Source organism: Papio anubis, chromosome 4 (genome assembly GCF_008728515.1).
Source record: "Papio anubis isolate 15944 chromosome 4, Panubis1.0, whole genome shotgun sequence".
NCBI lineage: Eukaryota > Metazoa > Chordata > Mammalia > Primates > Cercopithecidae > Papio > Papio anubis.
In genome coordinates, this window is record NC_044979.1 from 98,785,165 (window position 1) to 98,804,336 (window position 19,172).

Genomic DNA, 19,172 nt, shown 5'->3' on the forward strand with positions numbered 1-19,172 from the left:
ATTAAAACTGGAAATACTGAAGAGAAAACATGTTATATCAACTTTCTGTCTTGGAAAAGGCTTTTTAGAAACAGAAATAGTAGGGCCAACTTATGGCTCTATTTTCACCTTTTCCAAAGGCGCTTAATATAGAACAATAGGGTCAAGAAGGGGTTTTTTAATTCTGAAAAATACCGAGTCCCCTGCCCGAGAGCTCCAGTGCCTCCCCGCAACTTACCCCAAATGTCTCTCTCTAATGCAAAAATGACCAAAGTGTGCAGTATAGTCTATCAAATGGTTCTTTTAATTTGTAACTCAGGCACCTACCTGAAATACTGGGAAATCAGTTTTAACATTTTTATATGTATATAGTTCCCAATTTGATGTATACAAGGGCATCATCTAAATGGGACATACATCAGACAGTCGATATTTCTAGAAAGGATTGTTATCATCCAGAGATCATTTTCATGTTATTAAGTTATGAATGACAGTAGTTGTTTAATATCTTCTCAGCCTTTGTTGACACATTTTAACAACCCACCTTTCACAGACAGTAAGCTCTGGAGCCTCTACTACCAACATCTCTCTGACTCACAAACGCGTGCGCGCATACACACACATACATGCGTGTGCCCACGACGCAGGGCTAACTTCTCATCTTTCCTGGAACAATTCATGTGTCTCCTCTTCAAGGACCATCCCCTGGAACCCCCAGGTATTAAATAACACTTTGGGGGGTATCTCCCATTACACCATTAGCTGACTTCCCTGGCTATTTGCCTTCATAAATGATGAATTCCTGCAGGGCAGCAATGATCTTTCATTCACGCTAGGCTCTCAGCACAGTTCCTGAGATACAGCAGAAGCTGAGTAAAAGTTTAACAACAACAACAACAACAAAAAGCCTAAAAAAATAAGTTTAGCTGTATTTCTGTTGTATCAAATGTTTATTGAAGTCACCCAAAGTTAGGTGGGACTAAAATTGCCCCTCTGGACGCTTTCTGGATTCTTAGTCCTCCTAGGAAAAATGAGCAGTAAAACGCAGGGGAGTTTGTGCTCAGATGATGAGCTTCCTGCTTGATTTCAACTCTCTCCTGTAACCTGTGTTTATCTTGATGGCCTTATTTATATCTATTTCCTTTCGATAAAAATAGAAGCTCCAAAAAGTGAATCTACCACACGAGGGAGGATACTTTTAACTCAGGCCTGAGTTTCACAGATAGAGTTAAGATGCTGCCCTGCGTGTAGGCACCCAGCTAGATGGTCATTTTCTGAGTCATCCAACTTCTGAGTTTTCATTTTTTTTAAGAGTATAATTAAGATAGGTTCCCAGGGATTTTTTTAAAAAAAAAAAAAGAACCCACCAACCCTGTGAGTAAAGTAGACAGTCTGTATGTGGAGACCCATATAAGGAGATTTGTGGGCACCTGCCCAAATTGAGAGAAGCATTAAGAGCTATTCGAAACCTACTGAAATGTCAACACACTTTTGAAAAAGGTCCATTAGGGATGCAAATGTGCAGCTCCCTGATTATGATAAGCACTGGAAAGAAAACAGTGAAACCCATTAGGAGGCTTTGAGAACTGGGTTCTGAGGCACAGGGAAGACAAGTCTAGTTTTTGCGGGGGCTGTGGAGATGAAGTCCAGCCCCTCTCTGAACCCTGAACCAGCCATTCTAATGATTTAAATGGACCCCCAAAATCCCTCTTATTTTGGATAAAGCAAATTAACTCATTTGTAAATGGGCCAACTTTGAAATTCCATCCGTGGCAGATAAAATTCATTTTAATAAGATTTATTCTCTGAGTTACAAACTGTGACTTGCTTCTGTAAAGGATCTGACATTGGAGGCTCACTTCAGGCTTTTGATGTGTTTTGGTTGGTTCTTGCAGGGGATTTTCTTATAAAAGGTTGATTCCAATTTAAAATCTGTAATTCTTACTACATACTCTTCTACAAATCAACTCAAACTAGGGGTATATATTTCTATCTAATAGTCACTTAGAGCTCTTTGAAAAATTACCTAGTCAGAAGGATACCTTTCATTCTGGCTGCCCAAGTTGTTTACATGTGACATCAAATGATATTCATAGTAATGGACAAATTGGAGCATAAATTTTTTGTAATTGCTCTAAAAGTAAAAAAAATATAATTGATTTTTATCATCTTCCTTGATCTGGAAGGAATTGTATCAATTTCCAGGACGTTATAAAACAAAATATTTAAAGTATGTTTCAAATAATAAAAAGAGAAATACTTAATAAAGATGTGGAATTCATTTATGAAGACAAATACTGGCTGTGAACCAATAGGCCAAAGCATCTGCCAGAAATTTGCTGTAGACAGTCATTCTCGTATGTCCACTCTGCCCTATCACTCTGAAGTTCAATTCATATTAAGAAAATGAATTTTCTCAGCCATGCTAGACTTTGAAATCATTGATTTTGTTTGCTTTGTTTTTGAGTAATATAACAGAAGATCTTTTTTCAGTTTTCTTCCTTATAAGGAATAGCAGTCCGTGGCACTTACAATTATAGCTCTTTCAGCCTTATTTTAATTAAAGAGGTTTGTTTGGCATATATATTTGATACTTGGCAATTTTATATAAAAGTAGTTATAGGTTTTAATCCTTTTGGAGGGCTTCAACAACTGAAACCATGGCAAAAATGGAAAGCACTTAACTTTCATAAGAATACTTGAATGTTTCAGCATTACCCGAAAGCAAAATTATAAGCCTTGGAAAGAAAACATTTCCATTTGGCATTTTCACTTTTGTGCTTGTCAAGAGAAATAGCCTTAGGCTTCAGAAAAGCAGAAAGATCTATTACCAATAGCATGAGGCAAGCACTCTGGTACTCACTTATGTTGGATCAATCTTCTTCACTTCTAGAAGCCTTTCCAACTATGTTATGATGTTCTCCTTTCTGCTTCTCCATCCAGACAGAGCAGTGTCCTCCAGAAAGTAAGTGTACATTTTCCCAATGGTGAAAGGAAACCAGAATGATTTTACCCAAATGCATAGCCCCTGCCTCCAGGGAGATTTGAGACTAATCACAGAGATGGATACTAAACAAAATAGCCATACCTATTAATATATTCTTAGAAATAGCATGAAGGAAAACCAGAGGGGGCTATGTGACCCTTTAAATTCGTGGTTGCTAAATTTGACTTTTAATTTGGGGGTCAAAGAAAGTTTTAAGAAAGGGATATTTAAAAGGAGACCTAAAGGATGAATGAGAATTAGTCAACAAAAGAGCAGATGGCGAAACCTTCCAGGCAAAGATCAAAAGATGCTTCAAGGCCCTGGGGTAGGAAACAGCGTGGCACATTCTAGGAAATGAATGGAAGCTATCAAGCCAGGTGGAAAGTCAGTACTACAGGCATCAATGAGGTAGAACATATAAAAGATACTGAAAACACATCCTAAATGCTAAGGAGAATCATGGAAGAATGTTGAACAGGGAAATGTCATGACCATATCTTTGGTTTATGAAGATCATTCTGGCTACAAGTCAGAGTTTGGATAGAAGAAGGGCAAAACTGGAGGCAGAAACTGTTGGAAGAAACCAAGAGAAACAACGCAGTGTTTTGGACTAGGATCTTGGCAGTAGGGATGGAGCCAAGTGGATACATTTCAGGTCTATTTTGGGGGTGGATTGAATAGAACTTGGTGAATGATTAGAAGTACAGGATGAGGAATCTCAAAGTTAATGCCTGAAATCTGCTAATTCACTTCTACCAAATACATTTAAGGAAATATGAGGGGAAAGATCTAAAGATGGAGCACTGTACAAGTCAGGGTTCTCCAGAAAAACAGACCAGTAAGAGAGAGAGAGATATATGGTTTATTATAAGGAATTGACTCACCAGATTATGGAAGCTAAAAAGCCCCCATGATCTGCCATCTGCCGGCTGGAGACCCAGAAAAGCAGATGGTGTAAATTCCAACTGGATTCTGAAGGCCTGAGAACCAGAAGCACCAATGGTGTTGCTCCCAGACTAAGGTCAGGAGAAGACAGATGTCCCAACTCAAGCAATCAGGCAGAGAGAGAGATCACTCAACCTTCCTCCACCTTCTTCTTCTATTCAGGTCCTCAGTGGATTAGATGAAGCCCACCCATATTGGGGAAGGTATACTGCATTACTCAGTCTACCAGTTCAAATGTCAATCCCTTCCAGAAACATCCTCATAGGGGCACCCAGCAATAATGTTTAACCAGCTATCTGGGCAACCCATGGCCCAGTCAAGTTGACAGAAAACCTACCATCACAGGTACCATGGACTGGATCATCCACAGGGCTCAACCTAGGCACTTAGGGAATGTTGTCTTAGCTCTTTAGCAGGTAGTATCAGGTAGCATGTACTGTGAAGTAGTGAAATGTTTTTCCTGGCAGACCTGGAGGATTTTTGTCATTCTCAAAATGTGCGATTTAAACCTAGTCCCAATGAGTCTGATGGCTCCAACACTGAAAAGACAGAACTGCTTATTTGGGGACCTGTCCTACCTCTCCTAAAAGATGTTATTGTGCTTACTAATAAATTACTTATTCTAGTGCACAAAGAGTGAAACCTTTATTTCCTGCTCATCAAAAGGATTATTGTTCATATGTGAGAAGAAATGACCTCCTCGCCTACCCATCACGATTCCTGGTTCCTGCTGCCCTCCTCAGCTAAATGTTACTTGCACTCAGAGATCATTGGAGCCTTTCTTTTGTTCAAGGAAAGGAAAGTCCAAGAACAACCAGTAAGGAATTACTCATCTATTTGTGTCCAAATTTGAGGAAAATCTACTTTTAACTGACGTGTTGCTTCCCTGAAATAAATAATCATTCTGGATCTCTCACTTTTTTTTTTTTTTAAAAGACAGAGTCTCTGTTTCTGCAGTGACACGATCATAGCTCACTGTGTCTTCAAACTCCTGGGCTCAAGTGATCCTCCCATGTAGCTAGCACTACAGGCACCCCACCATGCCTGGCTCATTTTTAAATTTTTTGTAAAGATGAGATCTTGCTATGTTGCCCAGGCTTGTCTGAAAACCTGGGCTCAAGAGATCCTCCCACCTCAGCCTCCCAAAGCACTAGGATTACAGATGTGAGCCACTGCACCCAACCAGATTACCCTCTCTTGATCATGTCTACTCATTTAACTTTAGGGTTGAAAATGACCTTGAAGATTGTTGATTCAGCCTTTTTTTTTTTTTTTTTTTTTTTTTGTACATGAAGAAAGGGAAACTCAGAGGCACTGAGGACACAGCCTAAAATCACCAGGTAAAGGACTGGCTGAGTCAGTAGACACTCTTGCTGGTGTATTCATATTCAAAGCCATACCATGCAGGACTCAGTTACTTCACTTTGTCATTTTATGATCTTCAAGTTGACACATCCTAAGAAAGCACAATTTGGCCTTTCTGTTCTGGTGTGACTAGTTGTCAGCAATCTGAAGAGAAAACCAAGCTATCGACCAGGCGTGGTGGCTCACATCTGTAATCCCAGCACTTTGGGAGGCCAAGGCAGGCAGATCATGAGGTCAGGAGTTCGAGACCAGCCTGGCTAACATGGTGAAACCTCATCTCTACTAAAAATACAAAAACTAGCTGGGTATGGGGGCAGGCGCCTGTAATCCCAGCTACTCAGAAGGCTGAGGCAGGAGAATTGCTTGAACCCGGGAGGCAGAGGTTGCAGTGAGCTGAGATCACGTGCCACTGTACTCTAGCCTGGGAGACAGAGTGAGACTCTGACTCAAAAAAAAAAAAAAGAAAACCAAGCTATCATGACAGACCAGTGAAGGGATTTTTGGGGGAACACTTACCGCCAGTGAACAAGCATAATGTTTTGCATGTTCTTTAAGTGTACTGTCAGTCACTTTCCATTTCTATTTATACTAGGGACTTATTGTCTATAGCTAAAATTGACATTTACTGTGCCCATAACCCTACCACAAATTAAAATCAGACCCCAAGTCCCTCTGGGGAAAATGTTTATTAAGCTGTAGGAAGACATCTGAAATGATACCAAATTACATTTTGAACTTGAAACCCCAAATACCACATTTGTTTGCAAGTAGGAATAGGACTGTCTGAGGAATAACTTGAGAAACTGAGCAAGTCACTCTCTTTGGCGAGATGCAGGGCCACCAGGGAAGGGAAAAGTACCTTAGAAGAAACACTTTATATAAACCCCTGTGTGGCTTTTAAGTAATCATTTAAACCTAAACAAAATATTCTTTAATGAACTTAAAGGAAAAGTAAGTCTTTTAAAATTCCATGCCTTTAACAAACAGACACAGACATTTCAATTGTACTTTTAAATACCCTGAGAAGAGGGTTGAGAGACATATCAAAATAAAACAAGTCTATTAAAATGTAAACCTGGGTTCCAGAGTTTCTCCTGCTAATACAGGCAAAAGTGTGTTAGAGACAAAAAATCTTCAGCCAGGTGCAGTGGCTTGCGCCTGTGATCCTAACACTTTGGGAGGCCGAGGCGGGTGGATCACCTGAGGTCAGGAGTTCGAGACCAGCTTGGCCAACATGCCGAAACCCCGTCTCTACTAAAAATACAAAAAATTAAACGAGCATGGTGATGGTTCCCTGTAATCCCAGCCACTCGGGAAGCTGAGGCAGGAGAATCGCTTGAACCTGGGGGAAAGAGGTTGCAGTGAGCCAAGATCGCGCCATTGCACTCCAGCCTGGGCAACAAGAGTAAAACTCCGTCTAAAAAAAAAAAAAAAAAAGTCTTTCTAGCACTTTTGCCTTTTAGGATGTAGGTATCTGTGGGTGTTTGTATGTAGCAGGTGTATTTGTGTACATAGATTGAACACAATGTCAATCTCAGAACCTAATGATGGAATCAATTTTGTCTGCAGGGAAGCCATACTCAGTGGTGTCTTTGCTTGTGTGTCCAGTCCATGAGTAGCTTGGAAAATAGCAAAGCCAGGTTGAAAAGCCATTTGAGATCCTTGAATGCAAAGTGTAAAGTACCTGCCAAGTATCATTATTATGAGCTTTATTGCTACTATTTTACTAAGTGTTTCAGATTAATATCAATTCTGCTTCATGATAAGTGCTCTTGCAAAGTGGGAGAACTTGAAAGGTAGCTCAGGGAAGGTTGCACAAGAGAGGGCACACAGTTTCCTAGAAACTTCACCCTTCCCCCATACCCTCTGTTCAAGCCAATGGTAGCTTGACTGTCCCTAGAAATAGGGATAGTGTTTCAAGTTATCATAGCTCTTAAAAAGATGCCTGTCATGGATGTGACATAGGGGTATAGCTGCCAGGAAATAAGAGATAGTAGACCATGAGGTAACTTCATTACGTCTTTTAAGAAACCTCTGTGGGGCTCCTATTGTGTGCCAAGCTCATTGCTCTCAAATATTCTCCCTTCAGCCTAGCAGAGAAACTGCTACCCGCTGTAAGAGGTCTGGCATGGAGAGAAAGCCGGCTTCCCCGAGAAGATGATAGGGGATAACTGGGGACTCACAGTAATGGAGGAGACACCCATACCCCTCAGAGAGGCTGGATGTTTCTGGGTCTTTTCCCCAAATGCTTCACCCCCAAATTTAGAACAATATAGCTTTACTTTGTGTTTTAAAATGGCAGTCTTATAAACTGTATTTTCTACAGAAGATCACTCATCTCTTAAATAGATTAGGCATTGATCATCTTCAAAGGGCTAAGCACACTCAAAATATTCTCCGAAGTCATCCTCATGCTATACCTGTGACATGGATAATACAGCCACATAGTTTTTGCCAATGAGGAAACAGAGGAGTTAGATGCCTTGCTAAGAGCACACACTCCTGGGCAGTGGCAGAGCCAGGCGGCCAACAGCCTATGCCTGTCAGCCCTACAAGGCTACCTTATTGGATTTCCTGGTTAAGGATGGGAGTCAGCGTTATCGCTATCATTTCTGTCAGCCACTCTGTCTGGAATAAGTGAAAATAATTTAGGACTCCAAGAGGTTTGCCAGTTCTTCCTCCTTCTCCCTAGAAAGCAAGCCAGACAGGGACAAGTCTATTTTTTAAGAGCCCAGTAAGAGGAAATTTCAAAACCTCTATTAGCCGTTTAATTGTTTTACACTATTTGTTCTTGGGAGATATTCTTTTCTAAGTTAAATCCACATGCTGCTGATGTACTGTTACTATTCTGCTTCAGTTGTGTTTGAAAGTAACTGGTGACCATTCTCAGATTATAGTAATTTGCAACTTTGAAGATCATCATCATTATCTGCCAGCCTTCTCTAATGTCTCCCCCATGGGCTAAAGAAGTCTTATTCCCTTTACTTTTTCCCGTAAGTCTTCCCTTCTGGCTTTTTAGTATTTTCTTATGCTTCTCTGGAACCTTCTCCAAATTTTCCACACATCCCCCTTCTCCCCATGATGCCTGACAAGGATCTCTTTGGGAATCCTCACTCTGTTCCCAGCGTTTTCGGTGATTTGATCATAGCAGTGATTGAGATAGAGCCTGAAGCTCCCTGTTAGGATGTAACCCAGCGAAGAGTTTGCTCAGCCTTGTTAGGCAATGCCCCTTTCCTTGTTTGTGTTTCCTTAGAGAATAAGTGATCCTCTCAGCACGATATCACTTTATCATTAAGAATAGAACTTGAGAAATCAGGCTTTTAGCAGCCCAAGGTTGCATAGTCCATGCATGTAGTCACAGCTGCTGAAAACCACTCCCTCTGGGCCACCGACACATCCCTCCCCTGCCAATGTATCGTGGAGCTAATAAATTCTAGCGCTGCCTTTTAAAGAGCTGAAATAATCCCGGCGAGTGGCTGGGTGGAGGGTGTCATAAATTTGGTCTCCCAGGAGAGGTATTTGAAAACTGCCTGAGAGACCCTGCCTTGAGATTCGCGAAAGGGTGAAATAAGCACGAGTGAGGGCAGCAGTGAATTGAAGAGCCTTGCAGGAGGCACCGGATAAGCAGAGGCTGCCCGGAAGATCCAATAGATCTTTACAAGAGTTCTGTTTTCACGGAAGTCTCTTGCTGCTAGAGCTATTGTCATTTGGCTTCAAAATTCCGTCATCTGTTTGGAATACAGATATTGGAGGATTGTGCTAGGTGTGGATTCCGCCACAGATTATTCATTAAAATACACTAACCGACAAGCTCAAACCTAAACAGAATTGCTGACTTAGAGCTCAGAATGGGGGTGGGGCTCTCCATGTGGCCCTGAGCTCAGGGAACTCTCTGCCTCTACAGAATACCCAGGCAAATGTGCCAGTGAATGTTTTCATGAATTATTCATTTATGGTGAATGAATGCAAGCAGCAATCACATGTAAATGACAAGACTCATAATCAGAGGGCTACTTATTTGTCCTTATGAGGCAAGGAGGAATCTTTTTAACAACTCACAACGGAAAGAAATGTAACTGAGAGATGTCTTTCTGAGGATATTTTTTCCCAAATAATCAGACGTACAGCACTTGTTTAAGCTGCGTTCAAAATCATCTTTCATTTCATCTTTTGATCTGCATTTACTTGCCTTTTCTAAGTGTAACTTTATGAATAATTGATGCAACTGAGAAGTTATTGGCTGATTGAAAAGCCATCTCTTCATGTCTGTAAGTCTGACCTATGGGTAAAGCCAACTGTTCAGGCATTTAGAGTCTTTAATGAAAGGTCTTTATAAAAAGCTTTTTGCTCTTTGTAAGGAAAAAAAAATCAGATTTTGAAGATGGAATTTTTTGTTGTTGTTGACAATAGTACATTAGAAACCAATCCAGCCATGTTTTTGGTTAATAAATAAATCAAGCTGACTGCATGACTAATTCAGATTAATGGTGCAGAAATCAGTCACTAAAGAAGCCAAAAAGAGGTTGCTTTAATAGTCTTAACAGAATGATCATAAATTCGGATCTCCCCTCCTATTACTGCTCTCTGTGTTTAAAACGCTTGAAAGCCCTAGTAAACATCTCCTCCGCCTAAGTAGATGCAGTGTATATGCTATAAAACAAGGCAAAGGCTCCAGCAGGATGCAGATCTGTTAGCTGTATTATGTTTTATTACTACCATTGGCTTTCGTGAAGCCAGGCTTTTCTTAAAAAAAAAAAAAAAGAAGAAGAAGTTATTTCCAAAACAACAGATACTACATCCATAAAATAAAGGCATCAGTAGTACCAAATTGATAAAAAGGAGGCCCAAATTTACCTCGTGTGGTAAAGTTAATTTCCAACACCCTGGTGATAATGATCCAAAAGTGCCCTTGTCAATATCGGTAAGTCTATGCAAAGCAGAAATGAGATGTTTAGTTGACCACAGTGTGGGTGTAACTGGTGCCTCCTTGTGCAGAGCTTTGAGCATTCTAAAGTACAACCTTATTGCAGGGCAGGCATCCAATTTTTAAAACATAGTGTAGATTGGAGACAGATGAGTGTTCCTGAATTATCCTTGGCCTTTTCTTATGAAATGCCTAAAATATAATTTCAAGTGGAAATTGATTTAATGGATGTGAAAACAAATGGGTCTAGAACTCATCTAAAAGCTTGAGTTTAAGGGGTGCTGATAAAAACTACACATTACCTTTTATGCTTTTCAAGAACAGAAATGAGTTGTATTAAGCTGTTAATGTAAAATGGAGTTTCACTTATGACTTGTAAATCAGTTAATTTATTCTCATTAGTAAGTGAAGATATCTACTGAACATGATTCCTGGACTGTCCGTTGTTAGAGTGATTCTTGTTATTTATGTTTTCATTAATAAAAGACATATTTATTAAGCACCTACTAGGTACCATGTACTCTCTTAAGTTTCAGAAATATCTGCTGCGGTAAACAGGTAGACATAATATCAGACTCATGAAGTTTATTGTCTAGTTGGGAGAAGAGACACTTTAAAAAATTACTCAAAATTAATGAATTGCTAGATGCTATGGTGAGTGCCTGCAGTCCCAGCTACTTGGGAGGCTGAGGCAGAAGGACTTCTTGCTCCCAGGAGTTTTAAGCCCACCTGGGCACCATAGCAAGACCCCATTTTTAAAAATTAAACATAAATCATTGATGAATTACAATCAGGACGCTGAGATGGTACATTCTAAGAGCCTACAGAACACATTTAATTTATCATTATATATACACCAATTGGAAATTTGTAACTAAATTATTAATTAAATGATCTAACTGGCCAAACCAGTTTTCTTTTCTAAAATGAGAGAGTGCACAAAGCCTGACACATATTTGTTGTTTAATTGATCTCTGATGACTGATTGATTCATTGATTGAATAGTGACAAATGTTCCTAGAGAAATGTACAGGGTATACTGAGAGCACTCGAGAAAGGGCTCCAGTCTGATGTGGTTGCCCAGAGAAGGTGGTGAAGATTACATATGTCAGGCTTTGTGGCAGGAAGACAGATGGTGCTTCCATGAAGGTGAAAGGAAATCACTATGGCAGGTACACCAAGCCCAGAGCAAGGAGCGAGAGAGGTAGTCAGAAGCCAAATGGTGCAAGGTCTTGGAGCTTGTCATGTTGTGTCACAGGGAGGTGGGCTTACTGTTCTCCCTGATAAGCTAGAGCATTCGCTGTTTGACAGTGACTGTTTTAGGACAGGATAGGGGCTAGGGAAGAGGCAGAGAATAGGCTACAGATACAAAGGCAAAATTCTCTTCCTGCACACTCAACATTCTGTGTCACCAAAAGAAAAGCAGATGGGGAAATCCCAGATCTTCCGCCAGCAGCCCTCCCTTGAGCCTAGGAAAGCTTGGAAAGAGAGAATACGTGTTTTAATTGAGTCTGCTGGCATTTTGATGCCTTTTCTGGGGCTAAATATTTCTACTTCTTTGTGTCATTTGTTAAAAGGGGAAATATTATATCTGCTGTCTATCTTTAGGAGCTTGATGGTAAGATTTGGTTCAGAGCATGAGCTCATTCACAAAAAGATATGGGTAATAAGATGTCTTTTAAAAATACGGGTCAGGCAGCTTTCTTGTGTTCCTAATTCTTGCTTCCGTGTTCCCAATTTTTGTCATTGTTTTTAGGAAAAACAAGATACTGGGGAATTAGTTTTGTTCCATTTTGAGGAAATATTTTCAAGGGCTTTTTCTGAGAAATAGTGTGAAGTCATTTTGAAATTCTGTAAAGTTGTGGGTGAGAGAAGTTCATTTGCGTCTGTAGAAGGGTTTGGAAATCTAAAGTTGATGGATTTTTAAAGAAATATCTTACATGCAGCCAGTGTTGGGCATTTTACATTTGTTGGACTGTGGTTCTTTAAAGCTAAAGCTTGGTGTTTTAGAGCAAGCCATAATTTTTTGATTGTAGTATGGTGATTAATCTACTGTTAGATCAACATTTCAGAATAATAATAACAAAAATAACTCAGTATATTCAACAGCTCATTTAGTATCATGAGATAAATATCTCTATGATTTCCATTTTATAGTTGAGGAAACTGAGGCACAGAGAGGACAAGTAATTTGCCCAAGGTCACACAGCTGGTAAGTGACAGAACTAGGATTCCAACCTTGGTAGTCTGGCCCATGTCCTTCACTTTACACATCACTGCATTTTACAATGTAATTATTACCCGCCAAGGAAGCTAAGTATATTGTCTTTCTATTTAACCTTCTACTTGATTATTCTAACAGTTTTCTTTCTTTATGAAAATAGACCTGTAATCCCAGCACTTTGGGAGGCCGAGGCAGGCGAATCCCTTGAGGTCAAGAGTTCAAGACCAGCCTGGCCAACATGGTGAAACCCCGTCTCTACTAAAAATAGAAAAATTAGCCTGGCGTAGTGGTGCACGCCTGTAATCCCAGCTATTTACTGAAATGGAATCTCACTCTGTCACCCAGGCTGGAGTGCCATGGCATGATCTCAGCTCACTGCAGCCTCTGCCTCTTGGGTTCCAGTGACTTGTGCCTCAGCCTCCCGAGTAGCTGAGATGACAGGTGCCCACCATCACATCCGGCTAATTTTTGTATTTTTAGTAGAGATGGGGTTTCACCATGTTGGCCAGACTGGTCTCAAACTCCTGACCTCAAGCAATCCACCCATCTCATCCTCCCAAAGTGCTGGGATTACAGGTGTGAACTGCTGCACCCGGCCAAAAATAGAAATTTTTAGATTCCACTTTGGAGAAGAATGAGGAATAAGCATTTTGCATTAGTAATTGCCACCTCTTAAGATTTAAGAGTTTGTATTCCTCTCTTTAGCATTTCAGTCTCCTATCCCAGACCAAAAACAAACAAACAAAACAAAACAAAAAATAGTTTGCCAAATTAGGTTACAAGACTTCATTTAAGAAGTTCCAAAAGAAGCACACATTTAAAACATCTATTTATTTACTTATTTATTTATTTATTTATTTAAGATAAAGTCTCACTCTGTTGTCCAAGCTGGAGTGCAGTGGCAAGATCTCATCTCACTGCATCCTCGACCTCCCAGTCTCAAGTGATCCTCTCACCTCTGTCTCCTAAGTAGCTGGGACTATGCCTGGCTAGTTTTTCTATTTTTTTATAGAGATGGGGTTTTGCCATGTTGTCCAGGGTGGTTTCGAACTCCTAAGCTCAAACCATCCGCCCACCTCAGCCTCCCAAAATGGTAGGATTAAGGCGTGAGCCACCTCACCTGACCAGAAGCACCATTTCTTTGCGTAAGCAAATACAAGTACAATGAGCAAATACTCTTTTTGTGGTCTGTGTGTGAAATTTTGTTGTATTTAAGTGAGAAAGAAGTATGAATCCCATGGAATGTAAAGCCTTTTTAATCAACTTCTCTTAATTTTTAGGAACACCTTCTATTTGGGGTTTAGTCGTGTTTTAAGTGCAATTTTGATATGAAGAACTAAATGCTGGACCAGCTTGATTTCACTGAATGAAGACACTGACCACCTACTGTGTGCCAGATGCTGGGTTAAGCACTGTGGATGCTGCAGTGAGCAGTGCATGATACCCTTATCATGATGGAAGTCATAATCTAGTTGGATTAAGAACATCTTATTTTCAAGGCCTGAAATCTGAATTTTAGAGCTTCAAGAGCCTTTGAGATAGCCTATAGGCGTATCTGTTCATTAGAAGATGATGAAATGGAGAGCCTGAAAGTTACGAGTCTTTTCCCCCAGTCAGTAACTTTAATAACAATGACATCTGGATATCCTCCTGCTCCCTGAAGCTTTTTGCTTTTTAATTCTATTCTCCACCAAGTCCTTATGTTATTATTAAAATTTTTTTCAAGATTTCTTCCATCTCTATGGTCTTTTTTTTTTTTTTTTTTTTTTTTTTTTTTTTGGAGGTAGAGTCTCACTGTGATGCCCAGGTTCCCAGATTGGAGTGCAATGGTGTGATCTCGGCTCACTGCCACCTCTACCTCCTGCGCTCAAGTGATCCTCTTACCTCAGCCTCCAAGCACCACCATGCCTGGCTAGTTTCTGTATATTTTTCCTTTTATAGAGACAGAGTTTTTCCATGTTACCTACGCTGGTCTCGAACTCCTGGGCTCAAGTGGTCCACCCAGCTCTGCCTCCCAAAGTTCTGGATTACAGGCATGAGCTGCTGCACCCAGCCTATGGTCTACTTTTGATGCTCATTGAAAGAAAATGGGAAGATCAATATCTTCCCATCTTCTAACCTACTTTCTTTTCATTATGGACCCTCTTTCCTTTGCCTGGCCACATATGTGGCAGATCTGTCTGTCCTGAGAGTGTAACAGATAGTCCTAGTGTGCCACAGATCTTCTGAAGACCTGAGAAAGGAGAGCAGGGTGGAGAAACCCCTGCGCACCTTCCAGACCAAAGCACTGGCCTGAGGATAGGCTTACCCCAGGGCAAAGAAGACCTGTAGACACAGTTCTGACTTTTCAGACACCCCTAGACAGGAAAACATCCTTCGGGGGGAAAATGAGGACATGAAATCTCTCGCTGCGGTGCCTATCATTCTGCTAAGGACAGTGAAAACACAGTCTGTCATCCTTGACATTTTAATTGAAAGAAAAGCTTACATAGATTTCAACCGTAAGCAGTATGTTTATACAAGTGTAGAAAGAGGAATAATCTGTCAAGTTGGAAAACTCTTAATGCTGCAGGACTCAGTTTAGTAATTGAACAATCCAACATGAGCTCACACATCTTACCTTGTTCCATGCCTCAATAATTTTTAGTAGGAATACTTTACCTAGAGGCATATGGTTATTAAAAGGGAGGCTTGGCCTGCACAAAGTCTGGAATTATTAGCTCATGGCAACAAGCCTGCACTGGAGAAGGACTGTTGGGTCTTTGTTTTCACAACTTTACTGCAATTTGCCATATTATTTTCAGAGTCGAACTGATGTGTTGTTTGGGAAGTTTTGTTTTGTTTTGTTTTAAAGGAAGAAAATGTAATTTCATGTGGATGAGTGAATTCTCACGTTAGCAGTATTACAGGATTTTACTACTTTATAGAAAGTCCAGGGAGCAGTGTGAATATCAAAGGAAATGAACTGTGAATTTTTTAGCATAAAAAATCAATAATAACATAGTTATGGGAGCCATCCAGGTGTGATGGGGGAAGCCCTATACTGCAAGTTGAGTATAAACCCCATTCCTGTTCATGACCCATGTGACCTTGGGAAAATTTAAATGTCTCTGAATTCAGCATACTCCTGACTTAAATGGGAAGAATATGACCTAACTACCTCACTGCATTGTTTCAGGGCACATGAAGTGAGGGACAATAAAATACCTTAAAAAATAAGAAACGTTATTTAAGTGCAATAGAAAAAGTTTTATGCAAGTATAATGTATTAAATAATAATCCTAATTTCAATATACACAAAGGGAATTAGACAATGCAATTATTCCAGTGCCATGCTTACTTTAACGATATGAGCATTCTGGACAAATGATTGTTTCTTGGACCTAGCTACGTAGCTACATGCCTCAGTCTAGTCCTTTATATACCTAGTGACGGGTAGGCACAGGTCATTTTATTTACTTTTTTCAGGTTTTGTAGTTTTAAAAATTCAAGCAAGAAATGGAGAGAAAATTCTGTTGGTTTGGTAGGTGGGGGGTGGGGAAATAATTTATGGAATCTGTGTAGAACACTCTAAGCTCAAAATTATTCAGAATCCAAACATACAGAGGTCGCAAATAATCCTTTCCCTTCTATACATCACTAATTAGCCTGATCAGTATCATTAGGAAATTATTATTATAATCCCAAGAGAATCTAGTACCCTGAAAGGCTATCTTAATGAGGAAGTACTTGATATTTTAAAATCTGGTAGATCTCTACAAAGTGTAGAAATAACTTACCTAATAAGAACACTGAATTAAATGAAACATACCATTCCCAAACTATTTATATAACTGAGAGTTTTCCATGGTTTCAGGAAGAATAAAAACTCATTTTAAATATAATTACTTTTGCATCCCCATTTGCATAACCATTAAGTTGTTTAATTAATTTTTTCTCTAATTTTTTTAATTTTTATTTTTTTAAATGGGCAATCCCCTGAACCAGAATAGGTTCAGAGAGATCCCCTGATTTCTTTTTGAAAAAGAACGCCTCAAAAAAATCCTAATGAACACTATTATTTTTCGTATGTCCCACTGGAGACAGAATGTAAATGATGATAGTATGTTGCCCGTTGTCCCATGAGCATGATATTGTAAACCAACATAATAAAAAAATGTTTTTAGCTGTCTTTGCTATAATATTTTTACTTGTTCCTAACTGTCTATACTCAAAACATTCCCCTCTGGTGACTAGGAATACAAACATATGGTAAAAGGCTGTATGTGTGTATAGATGTATTGTGTACATCTATTGAGATGGTTATATAGATGGATGATTAGCTGTATGTTGGGGTCCTCTCAATGAATCTTTCTCATTATGGAGGTAGGGAGTTTGGATTATTTATCTTGGATTTAGAAGAACTGACCATTATTAAACATTATATACTTTGATATTCTACTATTTTCTATTCAGTAAATTTTCCAGACAAAACATTAAGACTGGAGGATATCAACAAATTTGGTTGACTAAACCACATCCTATACCGAACTGACTCAGTCTATCCATCTCTGAAGGAGACTTTAAGACCTAGTGAAGGCACAACCTGCCATGGTATTTTGGAGCAATTGAAACCAGCAGTCTTCTAGATCTGTAAAAGCCAAAGAACCTTCAAAGGCCCTCTTAGTCGTTATTGTCAATCTATACTCCAGAGGTCCAAGAGTACATGTCAAGAAATACCCATAGCACTTCATCTGCTTATCCGAAAGCACTCATCATTGTTACAAGCTGCTTCCATTAGCTTCTCTGTGTATCTCCTCACATACACATTCTACTAATAAAACTGGGTGTAATTGGTGTACATCTGCATAACCTCTGTGGAAAGGCTTTATATTCTTTTTTTTTTTTTTTTTTTTTGAGATGGAGTCTCACCTTGTGGCCCAGGCTGGAGTGCAGTGGTGGATTCTCAGCTCAATTCTCCAGCCTCAGCCTCTCAAGTAGCTGAGATTACAGACATGTGCCACCACGCCCAGCTAATTTTTGTGTTTTTAGTAGAGATGGTGTTTCATGATGTTGGCCAGGCTGGTCTCGAACTCTTTATATTCTTTTATATTTTCATATATACACCTTTCTACACTGATCATAAATCTTGACTGATTAATGACTAATCCTTCTATGATGTGTGACTCTGGTGGTTAGCTCTATTTCCAAAAGAGCTCTTGGGCAAAGAGAGTGGAAAACTTTATCTTCTTTGAAATTGTAATAGGCATGTGAAGGAAGAATATGTTGGCATTCTCTCCCCCACCTCTATCTTCCACTTTTCATGGGAGTCAAAGGAACTCCGGGGAAGCAGCTCCTTCTCCTACTCTGGTTGAGGGTACTAGACAGGGCTGTCTTCAGAAGCACAGGAAAGCATTGTCCTACCCAGAGCATCTCTGTCTGCAACCTTTGCCCAGCACTTAGCACGAGGGAGCCTCTCTCTGTCTCTCTGTCTCTCTCTCTCTCTCTCTCCCCGTGTGTGTGTGTGTGTGTGTGTGTGTGTGTGTGTGTGTGTGTGTGTTGTTCTCTCTCTCTTAACAGAATGCATTCATTCTGGAAGCACTAGTTTCTAGCATAACTTTCGGGATAAGGTTGTTTAACATGGAAGACTCAGAGGTCCTGGGAGGTTTTTGTTTGTTTGTTTTGTTTTGTTTGTTTGTTGTTAGGTCTTTAATGATTTGACATTTATACAGCTCCCTAGAGCAAAAGCGTGAGGAGATTGAGAATTTATGTGGAGAGGTCACTTGTTTGCCATTTTTAATAAACACAAATAATTCCCTTTTTCCCTCAGCTCCACATTCTCTGGCTCATTAAATCAATTTAAGGCCCTTAAAATTTTTTTCTGGCAAATTGAAGCAAAAGCTCAAACTATGTACAATACTCCCCCGAGGAGTGCTTACCCAAGTCTTGTAGGTCAGGCCCAAATCAGTTTCTGTGAAACAGCCTAACACCTCACGTTATTATGAAATGAGAGGCTGGTAATTGGAGGCTAGGCTCCGGACTCGCTCTGAGAAAGGCCAGCTGTGCTGCCGCCCCGGGATCCAGCTTCTTTGGTTTGTTTTTTTCCATTCACGGTGGAGAACGATGAAAGTGTCAAAACAGATTTCTGTGGGGAATTCATGAATGAAGTTTGCTCTGCAAATCCAGAGAGCAAAAGTGTTTCCAGAGCAAAGCCAGGCAGGCTTCCAGGCAGAGGTGTGGGAGAGTGTGGCTAAAATAAATGTACGCAGATCTCAGGCTCTAAGACACTTCAGAGGGCTGAGATTTCTGAGTAAACAAAGAATTTCACCACCAAGTTCTTTCCCTAAGATGCGAGAGTTTAGGAGACTTATTGGCTTGTTCCTATTGAACATCAGTTAGATAACAGAGGTCAGGAAATGAAGTGGAATTTGATATATTAACTAGGAAGCAGCAAAGGAAGCCAGGCTTGTGTTTTATTTGTTATTATTTCCCTAATATCCTCAATTATGTGACTCTCCCATCAGTGGATCTGATCTGCTGCACATGTGACATTGTTGTCCCCGCTGTTCTGGACACTGGGGAAACAGGCCCAGGGCACCAGGAATCATGTTTGTTTTTTTTCTTTGTCCCAGGCCTGTCCCAGGCTCTCTATCTTCTCTGCTACATCTCCACAACAGACAGAGACAGCCCATGCCAGCCTCCATGCCTGGGACCCTGCCCAACCCCACAATGCCAGGATCTTCCGCCGTCTTGATGCCAGTAAGTGTTTC

General features: G+C 40.1%; 1 protein-coding gene across 6 annotated transcripts in view; it reads left to right on the forward strand.

Moving 5' to 3' along the window:
* The window catches only part of CREB5 (cAMP responsive element binding protein 5), a 415,931-nt gene that overhangs the window by 290,998 nt on the left and 105,761 nt on the right, over positions 1 to 19,172 (forward strand). For 5 of the 6 annotated variants that reach the window (XM_017956829.3, XM_021935938.2, XM_017956826.3 and 2 more), the window contains one exon: positions 19,035 to 19,161. In XM_017956829.3, coding sequence (XP_017812318.1) covers positions 19,035 to 19,161 — 127 coding nt within the window. Of the gene's footprint in view, positions 1 to 4,610; positions 4,728 to 19,034; positions 19,162 to 19,172 lie in introns of those variants that run through there. The other variant, XM_031665331.1, reaches the window with a different exon arrangement.